The 19,405-nt window shown below is 52.3% G+C and overlaps 1 protein-coding gene across 1 annotated transcript in view; it reads right to left on the bottom strand.

Moving 5' to 3' along the window:
• The window catches only part of LOC138076182 (uncharacterized), a 168,243-nt gene that overhangs the window by 49,254 nt on the left and 99,584 nt on the right, over positions 1-19,405 (bottom strand). The window contains exons 39-47 of the mRNA XM_068968400.1: positions 14,772-15,080; positions 13,664-13,893; positions 13,449-13,586; positions 9,636-9,992; positions 8,156-8,512; positions 6,562-6,918; positions 3,802-3,933; positions 2,829-2,957; positions 269-476 (exon numbers count right to left, since the gene is read on the bottom strand). Of these exons, the coding sequence (XP_068824501.1) occupies positions 269-476; positions 2,829-2,957; positions 3,802-3,933; positions 6,562-6,918; positions 8,156-8,512; positions 9,636-9,992; positions 13,449-13,586; positions 13,664-13,893; positions 14,772-15,080 (2,217 nt within the window). The remainder of the gene's footprint in view (positions 1-268; positions 477-2,828; positions 2,958-3,801; positions 3,934-6,561; positions 6,919-8,155; positions 8,513-9,635; positions 9,993-13,448; positions 13,587-13,663; positions 13,894-14,771; positions 15,081-19,405) is intronic.

Raw genomic sequence — 19,405 nt, 5'->3', positions numbered from 1 at the left:
AGCATGGCCCTGACCTCACCTGGTTTCTGACTTCCAGCCTTTAGAAGTTGGGAGAATAAATTTCTGTTGTTTTAAGCCACCCGTTTTATGGTACGTTGCCTTGGCCACCCTGGGAAGTGAATACCCGCTCCTTTAAGAGTCAGGTTCCAAGGCCAAGGGCATCCTGGTTAGTCCTGGAACTCAGGGTGACGCCGGGCCTGAGGCTCGTGGGCAGGTGTCGGTGTAGGGGGGCTGACTCCCGATCCCGGGCAGGGTCTGGCCACCTTACTCTGCATCTGCAGCTCAGCGCCCAGGCGGGCCTCTTCGGGGAACCCCGCCTGCCGCAGGGCCCAGCTGTTGTGCTCGCTCCAACCAGAGAACTCCAGGCGCCCATCACGGTGACGGCAGCTCACGGAGTAATTCAGAGACGTGGACCCTGATGAGACGCGTCCTGAATTCTCAAAGCCAGCGCCGAGGCTGTCAACGTCCGTGGAGACCTGGAACAACACCCAGGAGACGCTGGACCACCCTGAGCAGAGAAAGCCAGCCTGGCGCAGCTAGGACCCGCTCGCCCAAACCCTGGGGTCTTGTACCATCCACACCACTGGGGTGGGAAGAACCGGGGCCCTGAGCGAGCAGGATGGAGGAACAGCTGGGTTACACTTGGCAAACGACACACCTGCTGTTTGGCACTAGAGGGCGGGGAGGTGCCTGCTGAGGAGTGAATGCTCGTGGGTAACAGGGCTCCCATCTCGGGGGGGGGGGGTGGGGGGGGTGAAAATGCTCTGAATTAGAGAGTAGCTACACAAATTTATCAGTGTACTAAATACCTGAATTGTACAGTTTAAAATAGCTCAGGGGACTTCCTTCAAAGTCCAGGCATTAAGAATTCGCCTTCCAGTGCAAAGGGTGAGGATTCAATCCCTGGCCAGGGAACTAAGATCCCCATGGGCAAAAAACCCAAAACATAAAACAGAAGCAATACTGTGAGAAATCCAATAGAGACTTCAGAAAATGGTCCACAGAAAAACATCTTGAAACAAAATAAAACAGTTAAAATGGTAAAGATGTATTTCACCCCAACAAAAGTTAACACATTTTTTTTTTTAATCTTTTTTTTCAAAAAGTTAAAAATATACCCCTTGGAAGACTCTAGACAGGGTGTGAGCTCTCTAGGTCCCCTCACAGCTCACACTGGAGTTCTCCACGGGGCCCCAAAGGCTTTGAGTTTGCAAGCTCCCCTCCAGCATGCCTGTGAGTTAATCACTGAAACCACAATAGCACATTAGCCATTACGATCGGAACACACAGTGCGTGGCAGCAGGTGGCGAGCAGACTCCTGCTTTAAGTTGCCCGCTCTATAAAGTGGGGGGTGTCACTCCATCGCTCCACCATGTCGACTGAACACCTACCACTCGCTGGATCCTGTTACACCTTCGGAGGCTGCCACACGTGAGACAGACAGAAATGCCTGAACTTTTACATTACCACGTGGAACTTAAACGCCATCAGTGGGTGTCAGACCGGGACCACACCGAAGGCATCACGTGATGGATGATGGGAAGTCGATGGGAAAGAAAGCTTGGGAGAGGCAGGAAGGACGTGGCACAGTAAAGCTGCAGCTGCGGAGGCCTCTGGCCCCAGTTCCTGCTAATAGTTGGTCTTTGAGCCCAGTTCCTGGCACAGAACTCACAGCTCTGTAGACTGAGTGATGGGAGGGACAGGAGAATGTGACAGGGAGCTCACAGGTCCCTTGGAATTTCCTGGGTGATAGGAGAGTCTTTGGTTCTAATGAGGTGACGCTTTAGGGGGTTCCTCGATGAGGGCTTGGCCAATCAAGGTTGATTTCAAGGGTTTGACTACACGGTGGGAAGGATGGACTAGGCATTGCTTGCCAAGATGGAGAGAGACAGGGAGGGGCCGGTCTGGGGGGCTGGCCTGTCTGGTTTTGGAACAGCTAAAGTCGGAGGTGCCTGCCAGGCACCTGAGTGGAGATACAGTGGGCAGGTGGGCCTACTGATCTGGGGTTCAGGGGAGGAAGAGATGGGGGACACGGCAGTGCAGATACGCCATTGATATGAGAGAACGGATAAGACCGTGAAGGGAGTGTGTGTGGACAACGTGGAAAAAGAGGGCTGAGGACGAGCTCTGGTCTGCTGGGAGTTGGAGAGGGGGCTCTAAAGGAGGGGAATGTGTAACAGTCCTGGGGGCATGGCTGGGTGAAGGAAATGAATACTGAAAGTGAAACATGAAGGGAAAGTCACTCAGTCGTGTCCTACTCTTTGTGACCCCATGGACTGTAGCCCCCCAGGCTCCTCTGTCCATGGGATTCTCCAGGCAAGAATACTGGCATGGGTGGAGGTTCCCTTCTCCAGGGAATCGTCCCAACCCAGGGATCGAACCCAGGTCTCCCGCATTGCAGGCGGATTCTTTACCAGCTGAGTCACCAGGGCAAAATGAGTATCAGCAGCCCCAATTTCCAGATGTAAAGACTGAGGCTCAGAGGGAGGTCTGAAGCTTGTTCTATCATCCCCTTGTCTCAGAGGTACTTCCAAAAAGGTTTGTTGAATGAATGAATGAATGAATGAATGATTTCCATTATCATTGCCGCTTGCCAAGGCTGACCTGAAGGGCCACCCTGTCCTCCACCCACAGCGTCCGCAGTGCAGGCAGGCTGTGCTGGAGTCTGCAGTCCAGGGAGACATGCTCTGGCCACCGAGTGAAGGTCAGCTCCTCGAATACATGTCAGGGTGGAAGACGTGGGACCAGGGCCGTCGGGCCAGCTCCCAGCCCCACCAGGCCCCCCCTCACCCCGGCAGAGCCCCCACCTCTTTGCCATCCACTCCGACCTTCAGGGTGTGTCTGTAGCTGGGCCCGAGCCTCTTGTTGGTCAGGTACAGCAGGATCTGGGCTGGGAGGGCCAAGGGGTTGGGCTGAGGCAGGTTGTGTGTGAGCAGCAAGTTCACCTCCTGCTGGGTCTATAACAGAACGAGAAAAACCAAGACTCACATGAGAGCTCACCAAGAAATATTTGCACACCCATGTTCATAGCAGCACTCTTCACAACAGCCAAAGGGTAGAAGCAACCCAGTGTCCACTGATGGATAAATGGATCAACAAAATATGGACCATTCATGCAATGCAATATTATTCAGCCTTAAAAAGGAAGGAAATTCAACAGAGCTGGGGCAGGGGGAGGGCGGGAAACGACAAGTTGTTGTATTGTGGGTAGTTTCAGGTTTGCAAGATGAAGAGCGTTCTGGACACCGATGGTGGTGATGGCTGTACAATCATGTGAATGTATTTGATGTCACTGAACTGTGCACTTGAAAGTGGTTAAGATGGTAAATTTTGTCATGTGTATTATATCACAATGATGATATTTTTAAAATAAAAAAAATGTACTTAATTTAATTAAATATACAATAAAAAACTAGACACTGCCCAAATGCTAATGGATAAGATGAACAGATGAATTGTGATACCAGCACACCATGGAATACTATACAGCAGTGAAAAGGGATACAGACCACGTGAATCCCACAAGCATCATGCTGAATAAAAGGAGGCAGATGCAAAAGCGAGCAGGCTGTGTGCTTTCGTGAACATGACATTAAAAGAGCCAGATGAGCGATGGCTCCTGGGGAGTTAGGAAGGGGAAGGGGCAGCTGAGGGACTTCTCCTCGGAAGTCTCATTCCTCTACTCATGGACCGTGAAGCTCTCATCTGCCAGGGTCCTCTCTGGAGCTCAGCTGGTATCCAAATGCTTCTCTCATCAGGAGCACATGGCCCTGGCATCCCAGGCCTGGTCTGCACCCTCACCTCGGTGGTACTGAGGACAAGCAGCCCCCGTAGAGTGCTGGCATCCACGGTGACCAGCGCCTGAGCGTCCATGGCTGTGGAGCTCACTGCAACATAGCCGGAGCTGTTGACTCGGCCTGGGACCCCCAGGGCCTGGAAGGGTTGAAAGAGATGGAAGTAGGTCGTCTTAACTAGGGTGGGTCTCAAGTGGGCATCAGGGGTCCCATGATCTCCCTTGAACTGAAAACAAAATGGGATGAGGATGTGCCCACATGAGTCTCTACAGGAGAGGGTTTGTGACTTGGGTCAGATTTTAGGAGTGCCTGAGGGCCCCACTTCAGTAGCCCTGCACTGTCAAACGAGCTTCCTCCGGCCCCCTTCTCAATCCCCCAAACCACAGAGATCGCCTCTTTATGCCCAAGCATCCCGTGCTTTTCACGCATCCTGTGAAACCAACTGGTCAAGAGCCTTGGAACACTGGCAGCTCTGAAACATGTATTTCCCCTCCTCTCCTCCCCCAACCTCTCCAACTCCCCAGGCTCACAGAACCCAGACCCCTGCTCCTGAGAGGTGATGGGAGCCTGCTCAGGAAGCAGGCTGCAAGGCTGGCCCACAAGGGCATCTCCCTAGGCTCCGCCCACCAGTGCATCGCTGAGCACAGGAGGAGGTCACTGCACCCCATCTACGATGATGGCTCTGAAGCCCCAGGAGGAACAGGGATGTGCTCAAGGCCACCAGGGACAAGGGGCAGAACCTAATTCACAGTCTGGGCTTCCTGGCCTCACAGGTGGCCTTCCAGTGCCCAGGACAGCTGCCCGGCTCCACCCGCCTGACACAGTGTTTGACCCTATCAACCCTTTCCTCCCCAGCCTCGAGACCCCTTCTCCCTTGGGGTTCCTCCTCGTCCCGGCTTGTTCTTGGTACCCTTGGCTGTTTCCTTCTCATCTTCCCCAGCTTTGCAGCCTGAGTGCCTAGTCTCCAGCTACCCCACAGCCATCCCAGCCAGTCTGTGACTTTTCTGAGAGTTTTTTTTCTTTTTGATGTAGACCATTTAAAAAATCTTTATTGAATTTGTTACAATATTGCTTCTGTTTTATGTTTTGGTTTTGGGGCCCTGAGGCATGTGGGATCTTCACCCCCAACCAGGGATTGAACCTGCACCCCCTGTATTGGAAGGCGAAGTCTTAACCACTGGACCACCAGGGAAGTCCTCAGTCTGTGGCTTTAAATGTGACCACCGAGAGGAGGACACCTCCAGTTCAGACCACAGCTGACCTGATTGCCCCCACCGTTTCCACCTGGGCGTTTAAGAGCCCTGTCAGACTTAGTTCAGTTCAGTTCAGTCGCTCAGTCGTGTCCGACTCTTCGCGACCCTATGAATTGCAGCACGCCAGGCCTCCCTGTCCATCACCAACTCCCGGAGTTCACTCAGACTCGCATTCATCGAGTCAGTGATGCCATCCAGCCATCTCATCCTCGGTCATCCCCTTCTCCTCCTGCCCCCAATCCCTCCCAGCATCAAAATCTTTTCCAATGAGTCAACTCTTCGCGTGAGGTGGCCAAAGTACTGGAGTTTCAGCTTTAGCATCATTCCTTCCAAAGAAATCCCAGGGCTGATCTCCTTCAGAATGGACTGGTTGGATCCAGATTTAACACATCCCAAAAGGGCCTGTGAGTCAGCGATACCCCCTTCCCAACTCTCCTTCTCCACCCACGTCCTTCCTATCACCAGGAACAGCAGCAGCCCCAGTCCTCTTCTCACGCAGTCGCCATCTGGCTCCCCTATTTCTCACACCCACATCTGACTTCTATCCAACCCTATCTCTCCACCTCCGCGGTGGATCCTGAATCCGAGGGTGCTCCCACCCCATGGGCTTTTTATAAAACAGAAGTCAGCAAATGCCAGCCCACCAGCTGCATCCAGCCCGCTGCCTGCTGTAAATAAAGCTTTACTGGAACACAGTCATGCCCATTCACCGCACACTGCCTATAGCGCATTGCACTATGGCAGCAGCATGGAGTAGTTACAACAGTGGCTGAATGGCCTGCAAGGTCTAAGTTTATTTGCTATCTGGACTTTCAGAGAGACAGTCTGCTGATCCCAGCCCCAGAGAATGCCCTTCCCTCTCCAGCTCTGCCTCGGGGCCTTTACACTGGCCATGCCCAGAAAATCCTTTCCCCTTGGGACTTCTCTGGTAGTCCAGTTACTAAGACTTCACATCCGCAATGCAAGGGTCCTAGGTATGATCCCTGGTCAGGGAGCTAGATGCCCAGTCCCGCAACTAAGAGTTCGCATGCCACAACAAATGATCCCTCATGCCTCAACTAAGACCCGGTGCAACCAAATAAATAAACAGAAATAAATATTCTTTAAAAAAAGAGAAAACCTTCTCCCCAGGTACCCACAATCCTACTCTCTCCTCTCCTTCAGGTCTGTGCTTAAATGTCATCCTGTTTGGGGGACCAACCTTGACCGACATACAAAATTGCAGTATCTGCCCTGTTTTTCATGACCCCCTTTCCCACTTTCTCTCTCTCCTTAGCCCTCACCCCTGTGTAATAACACTCCACAGTTCACTGATTTATCCTGGGGGGTGCCTGTCTGCCCCAGGGAGGCACTCATCTCTGCCGTGTTTACAGCTGTATGTCTAGGGCTTAGAGGAGGTTCTCCAGTCCTCCAGGGTTCACCCCATCTCTCTCACTTTGGCAGTGGTTAAAAAGGAGGGTTCCCACCTGGAGACCCTGGCGCTCATCCCTCCCACCCACCCCTGGCACACGTACCTGCAGGCCCTCGCAGGAGCTCTCGGCCACCACCCGCCACTGCAGCCGGCGGTCCAGCTGCAGCTCACCACTGCCCTGAAGTTCACAGGCCCCCATGTGCAGCTCCAGGCGCAGCTGGTACCTGGCCTCCCACCCACACTGGACGGTCAGCGAGGTCTCCGGGGGAAGCGCGTGCGGTGCAGGCAGCGTGGGCCTCAGTTTCGCTCGGAGTGCGGCCTCGGATGGGTGCAGGGTCACCGCCAAGGTCAAGGAAGCAGTCTGGCTGGCCGCCACAGGGACCCCTGATGCTTCTGCTTCCCCACCCAAGGCCTGCAGGGAGTCACTGAGCTGCGTCCCTGCTGGGAGGCCCAGGCCCTGCTGGACCCCAGAGAGAGGGGTCAGAGGGTGGTCCCACACCAACGAGTGGCCCGATTCTCCATCTTCAACCCTCTTCCTCACCCCCACTCCTCTCCCATTACAGTAACAACAAAACTGCAGCTTCAACCACAACACACAACAGTTGTCCATCAGAGAACACTCAGTACACACACAGTCTCATGCTGAGTGCTTCATCAAAATGTTCTCTTTTCACCCTATTCCAACAACTCTGAGATTGATAGTTACTAGTCCCCATTTTACAGATGGGAACACTGAGGCTCAACAAGGCAAAGTCATTGCCCAGAATCACATAGCTAATAAGTAGAGGAGCTAAGGTTTGAACCTGATCTGTCTTCAGTCTGTGAAGGGTTAGGGTTAGGGTTAGGGTTAGGGTCACTAACCACATGGGGTTGGTTCCATCTAAATTAAAATGAAGTCCAAGTAAGAATTCAGTTTCTCTGTAGCATGAGTAAAATCATCTTAAGCCCTCAGTAGCTCCCTGTCTCTAGTGGCTACTGTCCTGGATAGTAAAGAACATTTCCATCATCATAGAAAGTCCTAGTGGGTAGGCCTGCTTCACCCCATGATGCTCTGCTCTCTTGTGGACCAGTCCTGTGTTGACCTGATTAACACTGACAGAACATTTGCCTGCACCCAGCCCTACGCTCAGGGATGCTGAGTGGACCAGACCCTATCCCTGCACCCAGGAAGCTCCATCAGGAGACACAGGGCAGGGGCCTGTGCCACTCAGACGAGGGCACCAGCCCTGTCTGCTGACCTAGACTCCAGCTTCCCCCTTTCCTGAGTCACAGGGTCCCCTTCCCCCAAACATCACAGGACAATGCTCAGACTATCTCTTGGCTCAGATAAAACCCAGCCTGTGGTTTTTAACAGATTATGAAACCAAGATGCAACTGTTTCCAACTGTCATGAGAAGAGTTCCTCTCATTCCCTTCCTGCTCTTAAAATTTTACTAAAAAGACAGACTGTCATAAATTCTGAGCCTGTGGTCCTTAAGTTCCATGGCACTGTGTGCCTCTAATCTCACCCAGCCTCGATCTCCTCATCTGCCAAATGGGAACACGGGATAAGAGATAAAAGGGGTCAAGTGTCCAACAGGGCTTTGGGGAAATAGTAGCTGGTCTTGGGAAGTCCCTGGAGGGGGTGTCAGCCAGGCTCAGGCCTTACGCTGACGGGAAGCTCCTCTCCAGGGACCTTGCTGGCCCACTATACGCACCTCCAGCAGCGGGCAACCTGGCTCGGTGGCCAGTATCCACATGCTCTGGTTCTCAGTGTGCTGCTCCAGGGCACCCTGCAGTCGGCACGGCCCCATCTGGAGGGACAGGGAGCTGTGGGGGGCAGGGCCAGGCTGGACGGTCAGGCTGATGGCACTCTGGGGTGGCAGGCCCAGTCGGCCCAGGAGGGGCAGGGAGTGGGTCAGGTGCCCCAGAACCAAGGTGTGGGGCCCGCAGGTACGGGCCAACTCCAGGTGGGCATCTCCACGGTCACTATGGAAGTCCGTGGTCAGGTCGAACTCACAGGGGCCCCAGCTTAGGCTGCCCTCAGAGCGCAGGGCCCGCGGGATTCCTGTCGCCTGGAATATGGAGAAAGTGGTTGGATTTCAGGTGAGTGCCAGAAGCGAGGTGGCGCCAGTGGTAAAGAACCCGCCTGCCAATGCAGGAGACATAAAGATGCAGGTTCGATCCCTAGGTTGGGAAGACACCCTGGAGGAGGGCATGGAAACCCACTGCAGTATCCTTGCCTGGAGAACCCTATGGACAGAGGAGCCTCGTGGGCTACTGCCCATGGGGTCGCAAAGAGTCGGACACGACTGAAGTGACTCAGCACACACACACACCAGAAGTCAAGGGGAGGGAGCTGGAGATGCGTCTGGGTGGGAAGAGGGCAGCAGTGGCCCCACGGCCTAAACTTTATCAGCACCTCCTTCTGCAAGGTGAGCAATACCAAGGGCACCCCATCGAGAGATGTGGGCTCAAATTCCTGTTCTACCACTAACTCAGTCTCTCCAAACCCACGGATTCAGTTTACCCCTCTCTAAAATGGGAGTTGACCATAAGTTGCTGGGAGATGGAAGTAAGTTAATCCTCGTGAATCCAGAGCCAGGCATCCAGAAAGCACTGGCTACTGAAATGAGATCACGAACATCAATGTTCACTTGCTGGAGGGCGAGACCTTAAGCAACTTGCTCCACCAGGGCCTAAGACAACCCAACATGGGGGCACAAACCCAAGATGGGAATGAAAGGGTCCCCCCAGCTCTCTGGGCCCCAGTGTATCATGGGGGACGAGGGGGTACGAGCAGCCCTTTCCCCCAGGCGGTGAGGATTCAAGGGGCCTCAGAGAGTACTCAGCATTCATGCTATTACTCTGTACTAGTCTCATTTCTTACTCCTGGATCCTTGACCCCAGGGATGCAGGAAGTGAGATATAAGAACAGAATCAACTTGAACCACGGAAAAGATGTGAACCAGTGTCTCAGGAGGGCCCTTTGCAAAAGAGGAGAAAAATTGAATTCTGGTCCTGTTTTTGGCTCAAAGCTTTACAGTCAATGAGTCCCCCAGTTTAAGTGACAACAGCAAAAGAAAAAAATAGCCCAAAGTTTCTCATGCTGAGTGCAGAGCTGGGCATATAGTAGGTGGTTAAAAATTTATAAAGGGAGGTGGGAACCCACACTGACATGTGGGGCAGGGGGCTTACCTCCAGCAGAGGGCAGTGATTCACCAGGGCCAGGGTCCAGTTGTGTGTGACGCTGGCCTCTGATCTGAAGTCCCCACGGGCGGTCAGGGTGCACAGGCCCAGGGCCACCTCCAGCTGGGCCCGAGGGGGTTCATCTTCCCACATGGACACTTGGATGTGGTTGTTGGGGGGAACTCCCAGTGCCTGAAGTGGAGGCCATGCATGCTGGAGGCCAGTGTCCAGGTGAGCACGGTGGCCGCAGGCTGAGTGGATGTGGGCTCGGGCGAAGGTGTCCCCAGATGATACCTGAGCCACCAGGCTGGCCCCAAAGGTGTGCACCAGAAAGGAGCCGTTCAGCATCAGCACAGCTGGATTCTGCTGCCAAGAAAGGCCAGGTGAGGGGGTCGCTACAGAATCCCATGAAGTGTGTCCACTGTCCATTTGTCCACAGGTGGTCAAGAAAGCCCTCATCCTCCAGAGGCATCCACCACCTTTCTTCTCTTTGAAGAGCTGAAAACAGCCTCCCAGGGGGGTCAAGAAATCTAACCATTGAGAGCAATTTGGGGCTCCTCATGCCCTCCTCACCTGGGGCTTCCCTGCTGGCTCAGATAGTAAAGAATCCGCTTGCAAGGCAGGAGGCCTGGGTTCGATCCCTGGCTTGGGAAGATCTCCTGGAAAAGGGCATGGCAACCCACTCCAGTATCCTTGCCTGCAGAATCCCATGGACAGAGGAGACTGGCAGGCTGCAGTCTACGGAGTCGCAAAGAGTCCGACACGACTGAGAGACTAACAGGAATACAAAATGCCCCTCCCCCGAGGTCTCCATTTTCTCCTCTCTTTTCCACAATAGAGCGCGGGCCTCTCAACCTCTCTGGTCTGGACATGTCCCTCTTAACGCCCCAAATGGAAGTCACTTGCACCTCTAAGTGGTATATTCTCAGGACCTGGGGTTCTGGGGGAAGTCTGCACCCCCAGGACAGAACCGGGAGCTGCCCTCAGCCCCTTCCTGTCACCCAGCACTCATCTGTCTGCCTGGAGTGGGGACAGCGCTGCCGGTGATGGGGTGAATGCACGCATCAGTTCCACTGCAGCCAAATGGAGACCACAAGAGGAGCCACAGAGCTTGGGGTGGCCTCCCATGGGGCCCAGGGCATGCTTCTCCTGCTTGGATGTCACTGGCCTGCTCCAGGACTAGGGAATGCCCCCTTTCTAACCCTTTCCTGGAATTCCAGGCCATGACTCTCAGAGGGAAGTTCCATCCATTCACAGCTCCTGTCCTAACCCTCCTGTGCAGTGAGTCCTTGCAGCAATCACCCTGCCCTTCCTGCCACCAGCTCTGAGTCTTTCTCACACGTGTAGCTATTCATTTCACATGCCCCCTAGTCTTAAGTTTCCTCTAGGGCGAGGCAGCTCATCTGCCCCTTAAGACCCCTTCAATACTGATCCTCAATTCCCTAGGTTAACCCTCCTGCCATCTAGGCCACTGTGCAATCCTAGGAAGGTGACTTCACCTTCCTAAGCCTCAGTTTCCACATCTGTAAAAAGAGATTATGATTCCCTGGTAGCTGAAACCAGGGCAAAAGAGAGAGTACCCAACTGAGATAGCACTTAATGCGCATTGGTCCACTTCCTGCTCAATAGCGTAAGGTAGGGATGTACTGTATACTGCCACCTGAAGTATACAGATGACAATGGTTGAGGCTCAGAGAGGTTAAGGCCTGGCTAAAAGTCACACAGCAGGTGAGTGGCAGGTCTGGGCAGGAAGCTGCGGTAGTTTGATTTTTCTGGTCCTTGTGTCTCCCTATGTTGGGTAAAGTCAGTACCACTACCCAAGCTGGAGGCATGAAAGCATCACCCGCTTTGTGCTCACAAAGGGGACACTGGCAGAAATCGCCCTCCCCAAGGAGGTTCCCTCTACCTGGACAGCCAGGTGGCGAGCCCCCAGCACTGGCTCCCAGGGCCCTCAGGCAGTGCCCCAGGTGGGACACCCAGCAGCACCCATTCAGCACCTCCAGATTCATGTCTCCCTGATCCCCGAGCAGGTCAGTTCCTTGGGCAGGCTCCTCCAGGGGAACCAACAGGCAGCCAGGCCAGGAGAGTGTGAGCCTCCCCAAGGGCCATCCCCAGGGCGATGCTCACTGGCTGGTGCCCCCACAGCCAGCTGGGCTGAAAGCTCTGCTGAGCCAGGCCTAAACCAGCTGTCCGCGCAGCTGCCCACAGGGCAGCCCTGACTGGGTCCACTTCACCCACAGCTCTTGGTCCAGGAGACACCAGGCGCCGCTGGAGATGAGGGAGTCCAAGCCCTGCACGCAGGCCTCCCCACCAGGCTTTGCCTTTGAAGGAGATAACCTACTGTTCACCTGGGCCCTGGCCCGGGAGAGCTCAGAGCTTCCTGGGCCGGGCTGAGGCCCAGCCTGGGCAGCACGTGTACCTGTAAGGCCCATGCTCTGTCTCCCCCGAAAGGCCCAGATGTGCCTGTCACCAGCCCAGACAACCCCCCCCCCCCCGCCATTTCCGCCCCCAGGGCAAAGACTGGCTTGAGACACTTGGATCCTGGGTCCTTGTCACTGTGTTTACAGAAGGAACCACCCATCCACTGTCAGGCTGGGCTGGGCGCCCAGATGCATGTCCCTGGGGATGCGAAGGGCTTGCAGGAGGGGACTGTGCAGGTCAGCCTGGCAGTGGCCACTAGCCTAACCCTAAGCCATCCAGCAGGAAGGCCTTGGTGCTCAGACTGTGCCTGCCCCTCCCCAGCCTTCCCTGGAGGCAGACTACCATCTATCACTCCTGCCCTGATGGTGACAGAGACCCTGGCACCTCAAGAAGCCACCTGGCGATGTACCCCCCAGCAAAGCTCTGACAGCTGGGCAGGCACGACGTCTCCTCTGCAGTTGACCTAGGATGGCCAGCAGGGTGGGCAGGAGGCATGTGTAGGCATGAGGTGTTTTCCCCAACCTTGACCCTAGACAGAGTGTTAAGATCCAATTGACCCCATCTCTCCTAGTGAAGGCCTCCCTGGGAAGATAAACCTCAAAGAGAGGTTTGTGCAAACTGAAGTGCTAACCCACAGCATCGTCACAATCGGAAGTAACCAGAGCTCACGTCCTCACAGGGCCTGTGTGCCAGGCTCTCACTGGTTCCTCATCGGATCCTCGAGGTAACTGTGGGAGGCAGGCATTATTAACAGTCCCATTTTGCAGATGAGAACACTGAGGCACAGAGAGAGTAAGCAACTGGCCTGAAGTCACGCAATCGGTAAGCGATGAAGCAGCTTGGCTTCAGGTCGCACACCTTGCTCACTCACCCTGCCTCCCTCACACTCTGGATGGTTTAGCCACACCTGTGAAGGGCACAGAGGTGGTTTCCTGTTTTTCGTTCTTGAGACCAGTGTAAAAGACAGCTGGCCAGTGTTCCAGGTTTCCCCAGGGGAGGTACTCAGAACATGAACTGATGGGTGTGAGTCTCAGCAGACCAGATAAACCCAGAGTGTCTCCTCCACTGCCACTTACAGGGGCAGGGGTGGGAGCATTAACAGGACGAGAAGATAAGCAGGCAGAAGAAGAGAAGGCAGGGTGGGGAGGAAGAAAGGACGGGAATGTGGGTGAATGGGAGGGGAGGGTGGGAGGAAAAGAGAAAGGATGGATGAGAAGAAGGGAGGATGGGAAATTTGGTGAGAGCCTGGGAGGGAAGGTGGGGCGGGGCGGGGCGCGGGGCGGGGTGGGGCGGGCGGTGGGCGGGGCAAGCTGGTGGAAACTGGGTAGGTTACTAGAGAGGTTGCAGAGGCAGTGAGCCTGGCTTGGGCCTGACCCACATGAGAACCTAAGGGTCACTTACCTGGAGCCTCACGAGGCTGGGGTGCAGCCCCAGGGTCAGCTCCCGGAGGTCACCTGCTCCCCTCCTCTCCAGGCCTCCACCAAGTTCCTCGCCATCCACGCTCACCACCAGCCCTGCCTCCAGATTGGGTCCCTCCAGCTGGGGAGAAGCACAGCTGTGGGTGTCCCTTGGACCCACTGCCCCCACGGGGCCCCGGGCCCAGCCCTCTCACCCACCTGCAAGTGTCCACGGCCGTCCAAGGAGAAGGGGAGGCCCCAGCACCTGAGGCCGGGCAACGTGTGGCTGAGGCTGCTGCGGAGCTGGCTGCCTGGTGCGCTGGTGGCCACGCCCTCCAGGCCAAGGGCCGCATCCAGCTGACCCCCAGAACTTCGCAGCATCATGCTCACTGAGAAGTTGGAAGCCACGTGGGTGTGTGACAGGAGTATCCCTGCCTCGGAGGAGAGCCCTGGGGGCGAGAGGAACCACAGAGATGGCATGCCCCACGGGAGCCAGAATGGGGTCCTTGGCAGCCCGCCTTCTCTCTTGAGGGTCCCCTGAGCCCTGAGGCGAGCTCGCCTCCCAGCTCCTTCCTAAGACCACAGTGGCCACACCTAGCAAGTAATAGGCCCCATGTCCCCTTTGGATTCCTCGCTCCCTAAAGATAGGGATGGGCTCTTAGGAAGCAAGGGTCTGATCCTGTGCTCTCACCTTGCTGTACCTTCAGGCACACCCAGGCCCATGGAATTGTCCCCAAGAAGCTAGAGCTGGGGGTGTCTGAGCTATTTCCTAACTGTGGTGCCAAGAACATTCTGGAAGTCCTGCTAAACCAGGTTTCCAAGCCCAGAAGCTGGACTCGGGGTGGGGAGTCCTGGGAGGAGGGGTGGGTGGCAGGGGCTATCTGCCCTCCAGTTTGGAGGTGTGTCTGTGGTGGTGGTGGTGGTAGCTTAGTTGCTAAGTCGTGTCCGACTCTTTGAGACCCCATGGCCTGTAGCCCGCCAGGCTCCTCTGTCCATGGGATTTCCCAGGCAAGAATACTGGAGTGGGTTGCCATTTCCTTCTCCAGGGGATCTTCCTGACCCAGGGATCGAACTTATGTCTCCTGCTTGGCAGACGGATTCGTTACCACTAAGCCATCTGGGGAACCTGGGTGTGTCTCTACTGGGTTGCAACTGGTGTTCTGGCTGAATAAGAGCCCAGGGAAGATGGAGGCACTGGGAGAAGGTGGTGGGGGAAGGAAACAGAGCTGGGAGGTGGATTTAGGGACTAGGGGCTCTAACTCCCTTGGTTGCAGGCCTTGGGAGTCTTCAGGGAGGGAAGCCACTGGGCTCTCTTAGCCTCTCCTACCTGCCTCACTCAAAGCGCTGATGTTGTGACTCAGGCTACCAGAGAGCTGGCCGTGCCCAGGGCCCCAGGTGCAGGCCCCACCCAGGGCCAGGCTGGCCGTGTCAGCACGGAGGCTGGCCTGGCCCCCGAGGCTCCCCGTCTGGGCCTGCAGCCGCCCGCTTAGCCGGAGCTCTCCTGGCAAGGCCTGGCTGCTGTTCTGGGCAAGGATGCAGGTCACACTGTGCATGCTGGTGCTGTTCCCCGCCCTCTCATGCTTGTCCCGCAAGAGGAATCCCAGCATGGCTGAGTCGGCAGTGACCTTGACAGTACCTGCAAAGGATGGGAAATAGTCTGAAAAAAGAAGGGGGTCAGCCCAGGGCACTGGGCTGCTTTGGGAAGGAAGGAATAGAACCCAGGGGCAGGAAGTTCCTAGATCTAAGATGTAACGTTAACTCATGTCAGAGAGAGCATATCTGAGAACAAGACCAAATGAAATCAGCTTCCCCTGCCCCCAGATGCTCTGAGGACCAAGCAACCTAATTCACAAATAAAACAGCTTTGGCAAAAAAGCAGTAAGCCTGATAAGGCATGTCTGTTAACACCAGCACTACTGAATCCTGCTCAAGAGAGTCACATATCACCATGATGGAATGACCCCATTTTACACGCAACAAAACTGAGACCTGGAAATTTTGGAATTTTAGGGAGGAAAAGATGGCTCAGAGGTCTCTTCCACCCACCAAGAGAAAAAGATTTCATGCCCTTGACCCAGGCCATATATAAGTCATGCATTAGGGATATTCTTGCTCTTATCAAAACCATTTAGGTTTCCTGACCCTCACCAGTCTTCACTAGGGCCTTAATGTGGTCCAAGGGCCCAAGTTCCCTCCTGTCATTCAAGGTTTGACTCGGGGTCACTACCTCCAGGAAGCCTTCCTTGACCCTTCTGCAGCCATAGGCCTGGTTAAACACCCTCATTCTATGCTTCCAGACACCGAGCGCACGCTAAACTCTGTTACAGAGTACTTTCCATACAGACAGAACTTTCTCACAGAATCTTGCAATCATCTTTTTTACAGATTCTTTACATTGTAGGGCCCTGTGTCTCCATGTCCTCTAGGATGTTAACCTGTGTCCTTATCTGGAAAACATGGCTAATTAAGAGTAAAACTTCAATTGATAACTGTGAAGAAAAATGAAATAATGTCAATGGAATAATATAGAATTCAAGAATAAACCCACCACAAATGCTCAGTTGATTTTTGACAAAAGTGCAAAGTGGAAAAAGGACAGTCTTTTAAAAAAATGTGCTGAATTGATCGAAAGTCCACATGTAAAAAAACTACCACGAACCTTGCCCAAACCTATACACAAATTAATTAAAAACTGACCACAGAAGAAAAGGGAACCCTCCAACACTGTTAGTAAGAATGCAAACTGGTACAGTCACTAATAGAGAACAGTACGCAGGTCCTTAAAAAAAAAAAAAAGAACTACTATATGATCCAGCAATTCTTCTCTTGAGCATATATCTGGAAAAGATGAAAACTCTTTAAATTAGAGATAAATGTACCCCAATGTTCATAGCAGCACTATTTATAATAGCCAAGACCTAAGGATCCATTAACAGATGAATGGATAAAGACGTGATACACACACACACACACACATATACACACACACAATAGAATATTATTCAGCCATAAAAATAAAATATTGTCATTTGCAGAAACATGGATGGACCTATAGATTAATAATCTTCATTAGTATGATTACTAAGGGAAGTAAGTCAGACACAGGAAAAACCATAGCCTTGACTAGACGGACCTTAGTCGGCAAAGTAATGTCTCTGCTTTTGAATATACTATCTAGGTTGGTCATAACTTTCTTCCAAGGAGTAAGCATCTTTTAATTTCATGGCTGCAGTCACCATCTGCAGTGATTTTGGAGCCCCCAAAAATAAAAGTCTGACATTGTTTCTACAGTTTCCCCATCTATCTCCCATGAAGTGATGGGACCAGATGCCATGATCTTCGTTTTCTGAATGTTGAGCTTTAAGCCAACTTTTTCACTCTCCACTTTCACTTTCACCAAGAGGCTTTTTAGCTCCTCTTCACTTTCTGCCATAAGGGTAGTGTCATCTGCATATCTGAGGTTATTGATATTTCTCCCGGGAATCTTGATTTCAGCTTGTGTTTCTTCCAGTCCAGCGTTTCCCATGATGTACTCTGCATATAAGTTAAATAAGCAGGGTGACAATATACAGCCTTGACGTACTCCTTTTCCTATTTGGAACCAGTCTGTTGTTCCATGTCCAGTTCTAACTGTTGCTTCCTGACCTGCATACAGATTTCTCAAGAAGCAGGTTAGGTGGTCTGGTATTCCCATCTCTTTCAGAATTTTCCACAGTTGATTGTGATCCACACAGTCAAAGGCTTTGGCATAGTCATTAAAGCAGAAATAGATGTTTTTCTGGAACTCTCTTGCTTTTTCCATGATCCAGCGGATGTTGGCAATTTGCTCTCTGGTTCCTCTGCCTTTTCTAAAACCAGCTTGAACATCAGGGAGTTCACGGTTCACGTATTGCTGAAGCCTGGCTTGGAGAATTTTGAGCATTGCTTTACTAGCATGTGAGATGAGTGCAATTGTGCGGTAGTTTGAGCATTCTTTGCCATTGCCTTTCTTTGGGATTGGAATGAAAACTGACCTTTTCCAGTCCTGTGGCCACTGCTGAGTTTTCCAAACTTGCTGGCATATTGAGTGCAGCACTTTCACAGCATCATCTTTCAGGATTTGAAACAGCTCCACTGGAATTCCATCACCTCCACTAACTTTGTTCATAGTGATGCTTTCTAAGGCCCACTTGACTTCACATTCCAAGATGTCTGGGTCTAGATTAGTGATCACATCATCATGATTATCTGGGTCGTGAAGATCTTTTTTGTACAGTTCTTCCGTGTATTCTTGCCACCTCTTCTTAATATCTTCTGCTTCTGTTAGGTCCAGACCATTTCTGTCCTTTATCAAGCTCATCTTCGCATGAAATGTTCCCTTGGTATCTCTGATTTTCTTGAAGAGATCTCTAGTCTTTCCCATTCTGTTGTTTTCCTCTATTTCTTTGCATTGATCACTGAAGAAGGCTTTTATCTCTTCTTGCTATTCTTTGGAACTCTGCATTCAGATGCTTATATCTTTCCTTTTCTCCTTTGCTTTTCACCTCTCTTCTTTTCACAGCTATTTGTAAGGCCTCCCCAGACAGCCATTTTGCTTTTTTGCATTTCTTTTCCATGGGGATGGTCTTGATCCCTGTCTCCTGTACAATGTCACGAACATCATTCCATAGTTCATCAGGCACTCTATCTATCAGATCTAGGCCCTTAAATCTATTACTTACTTCCACTGTATAATCATAAGGGATTTGATTTAGGTCATACCTGAATGGTCTAGCAGTTTTCCCTACTTTCTTCGATTTAAGTCTGAATTTGGCAATAAGGAGTTCATGGTCTGAGACACAGTCAGCTCCCAGTCTTGTTTTTGCTGACTGTATAGAGCTTCTCCATCTTTGGTTGCAAAGAATATAATCAATCTGATTTCGGTGTTGACCATCTGGTGATGTCCATGTGCAGAGTCTTCTCTTGTGTTGTTGGAAGAGGGTTTTTGCTATGACCAGTGCATTTTCTTGGCAAAACTCTGTTAGTGTTTGCCCTGCTTCATTCCACATTCCAAGGCCAAATTTGCCTGTTACTCCATGTGTTTTTTGACTTCCTACTTCTGCATTCCAGTCCCCTATAATGAAAAGGACATCTTTTTTGGGTGTTAGTTCTAAAAGGTCTTGTAGGTCTTCATAAAACCGTTCAACTTCAGTTTCTTCAGCATTACTGGTTGGAGCATAGACTTGGATTACCGTGATACTGAATGGTTTGCCTTGGAGACGAACAGAGATCATTCTGTCATTTTTTTCCTGTGGTCATGTATGGATGTGAGAGTTTGACTGTGAAGAAGGCTGAGTGCCAAAGAATTGATGCTTTTGAACTGTGGTGTTGGAGAAGATTCTTGAGGGTCCCTTGGACTGCAAGGAGATCCAACCAGTCCATTCTGAAGGAGATCAACCCTGGGATTTCTTTGGAAGGAATGATGCTAAAGCTGAAACTCCAGTACTTTGGACACCTCATGCGAGGAGTTGACTCTTTGGAAAAGACTCTGATGCTAGGAGGGATTGGGGGCAGGAGGAGAAGGGGACTACTGAGGATGAGATGGCTGGATGGCATCACGGACTCGATGGACATGAGTCTGAGTAAACTCCGGGAGATGGTGATGGACAGGGAGCCCTGGCGTACTGCGATTCATGGCGTCACAAAGAGTTGGACACAACTGAGCAACTGAACTGAACTGAGCTGAAGTCAGACACAGAAGAGGCAATTAGAGAAAAGTCCAACAGCAACAAAGACCCAGCACAGCCAATAAATAAATAAAATCACTTAAAAAATAAAAGACTAGCCATAGATATTTTCAAAATACATATCTGATAAAGGACTTGTATAAATGATTCCCACATTCAATAAGAACCCAAGCAACTCAATTTTTCAAATGAGCAACATGTGTGTTTGTTTTTTGGCCATGGCACCACGAGGCCTAGGGCTCTTAGCTCCCCAGCA

This window comes from Capricornis sumatraensis, chromosome 3 (genome assembly GCF_032405125.1).
Source record: "Capricornis sumatraensis isolate serow.1 chromosome 3, serow.2, whole genome shotgun sequence".
Classification (NCBI taxonomy): Eukaryota; Metazoa; Chordata; class Mammalia; order Artiodactyla; family Bovidae; genus Capricornis; species Capricornis sumatraensis.
The sequence above is the reverse complement of the archived record's forward strand: the minus strand, read 5'-3'. Positions and strand labels throughout refer to the sequence as shown.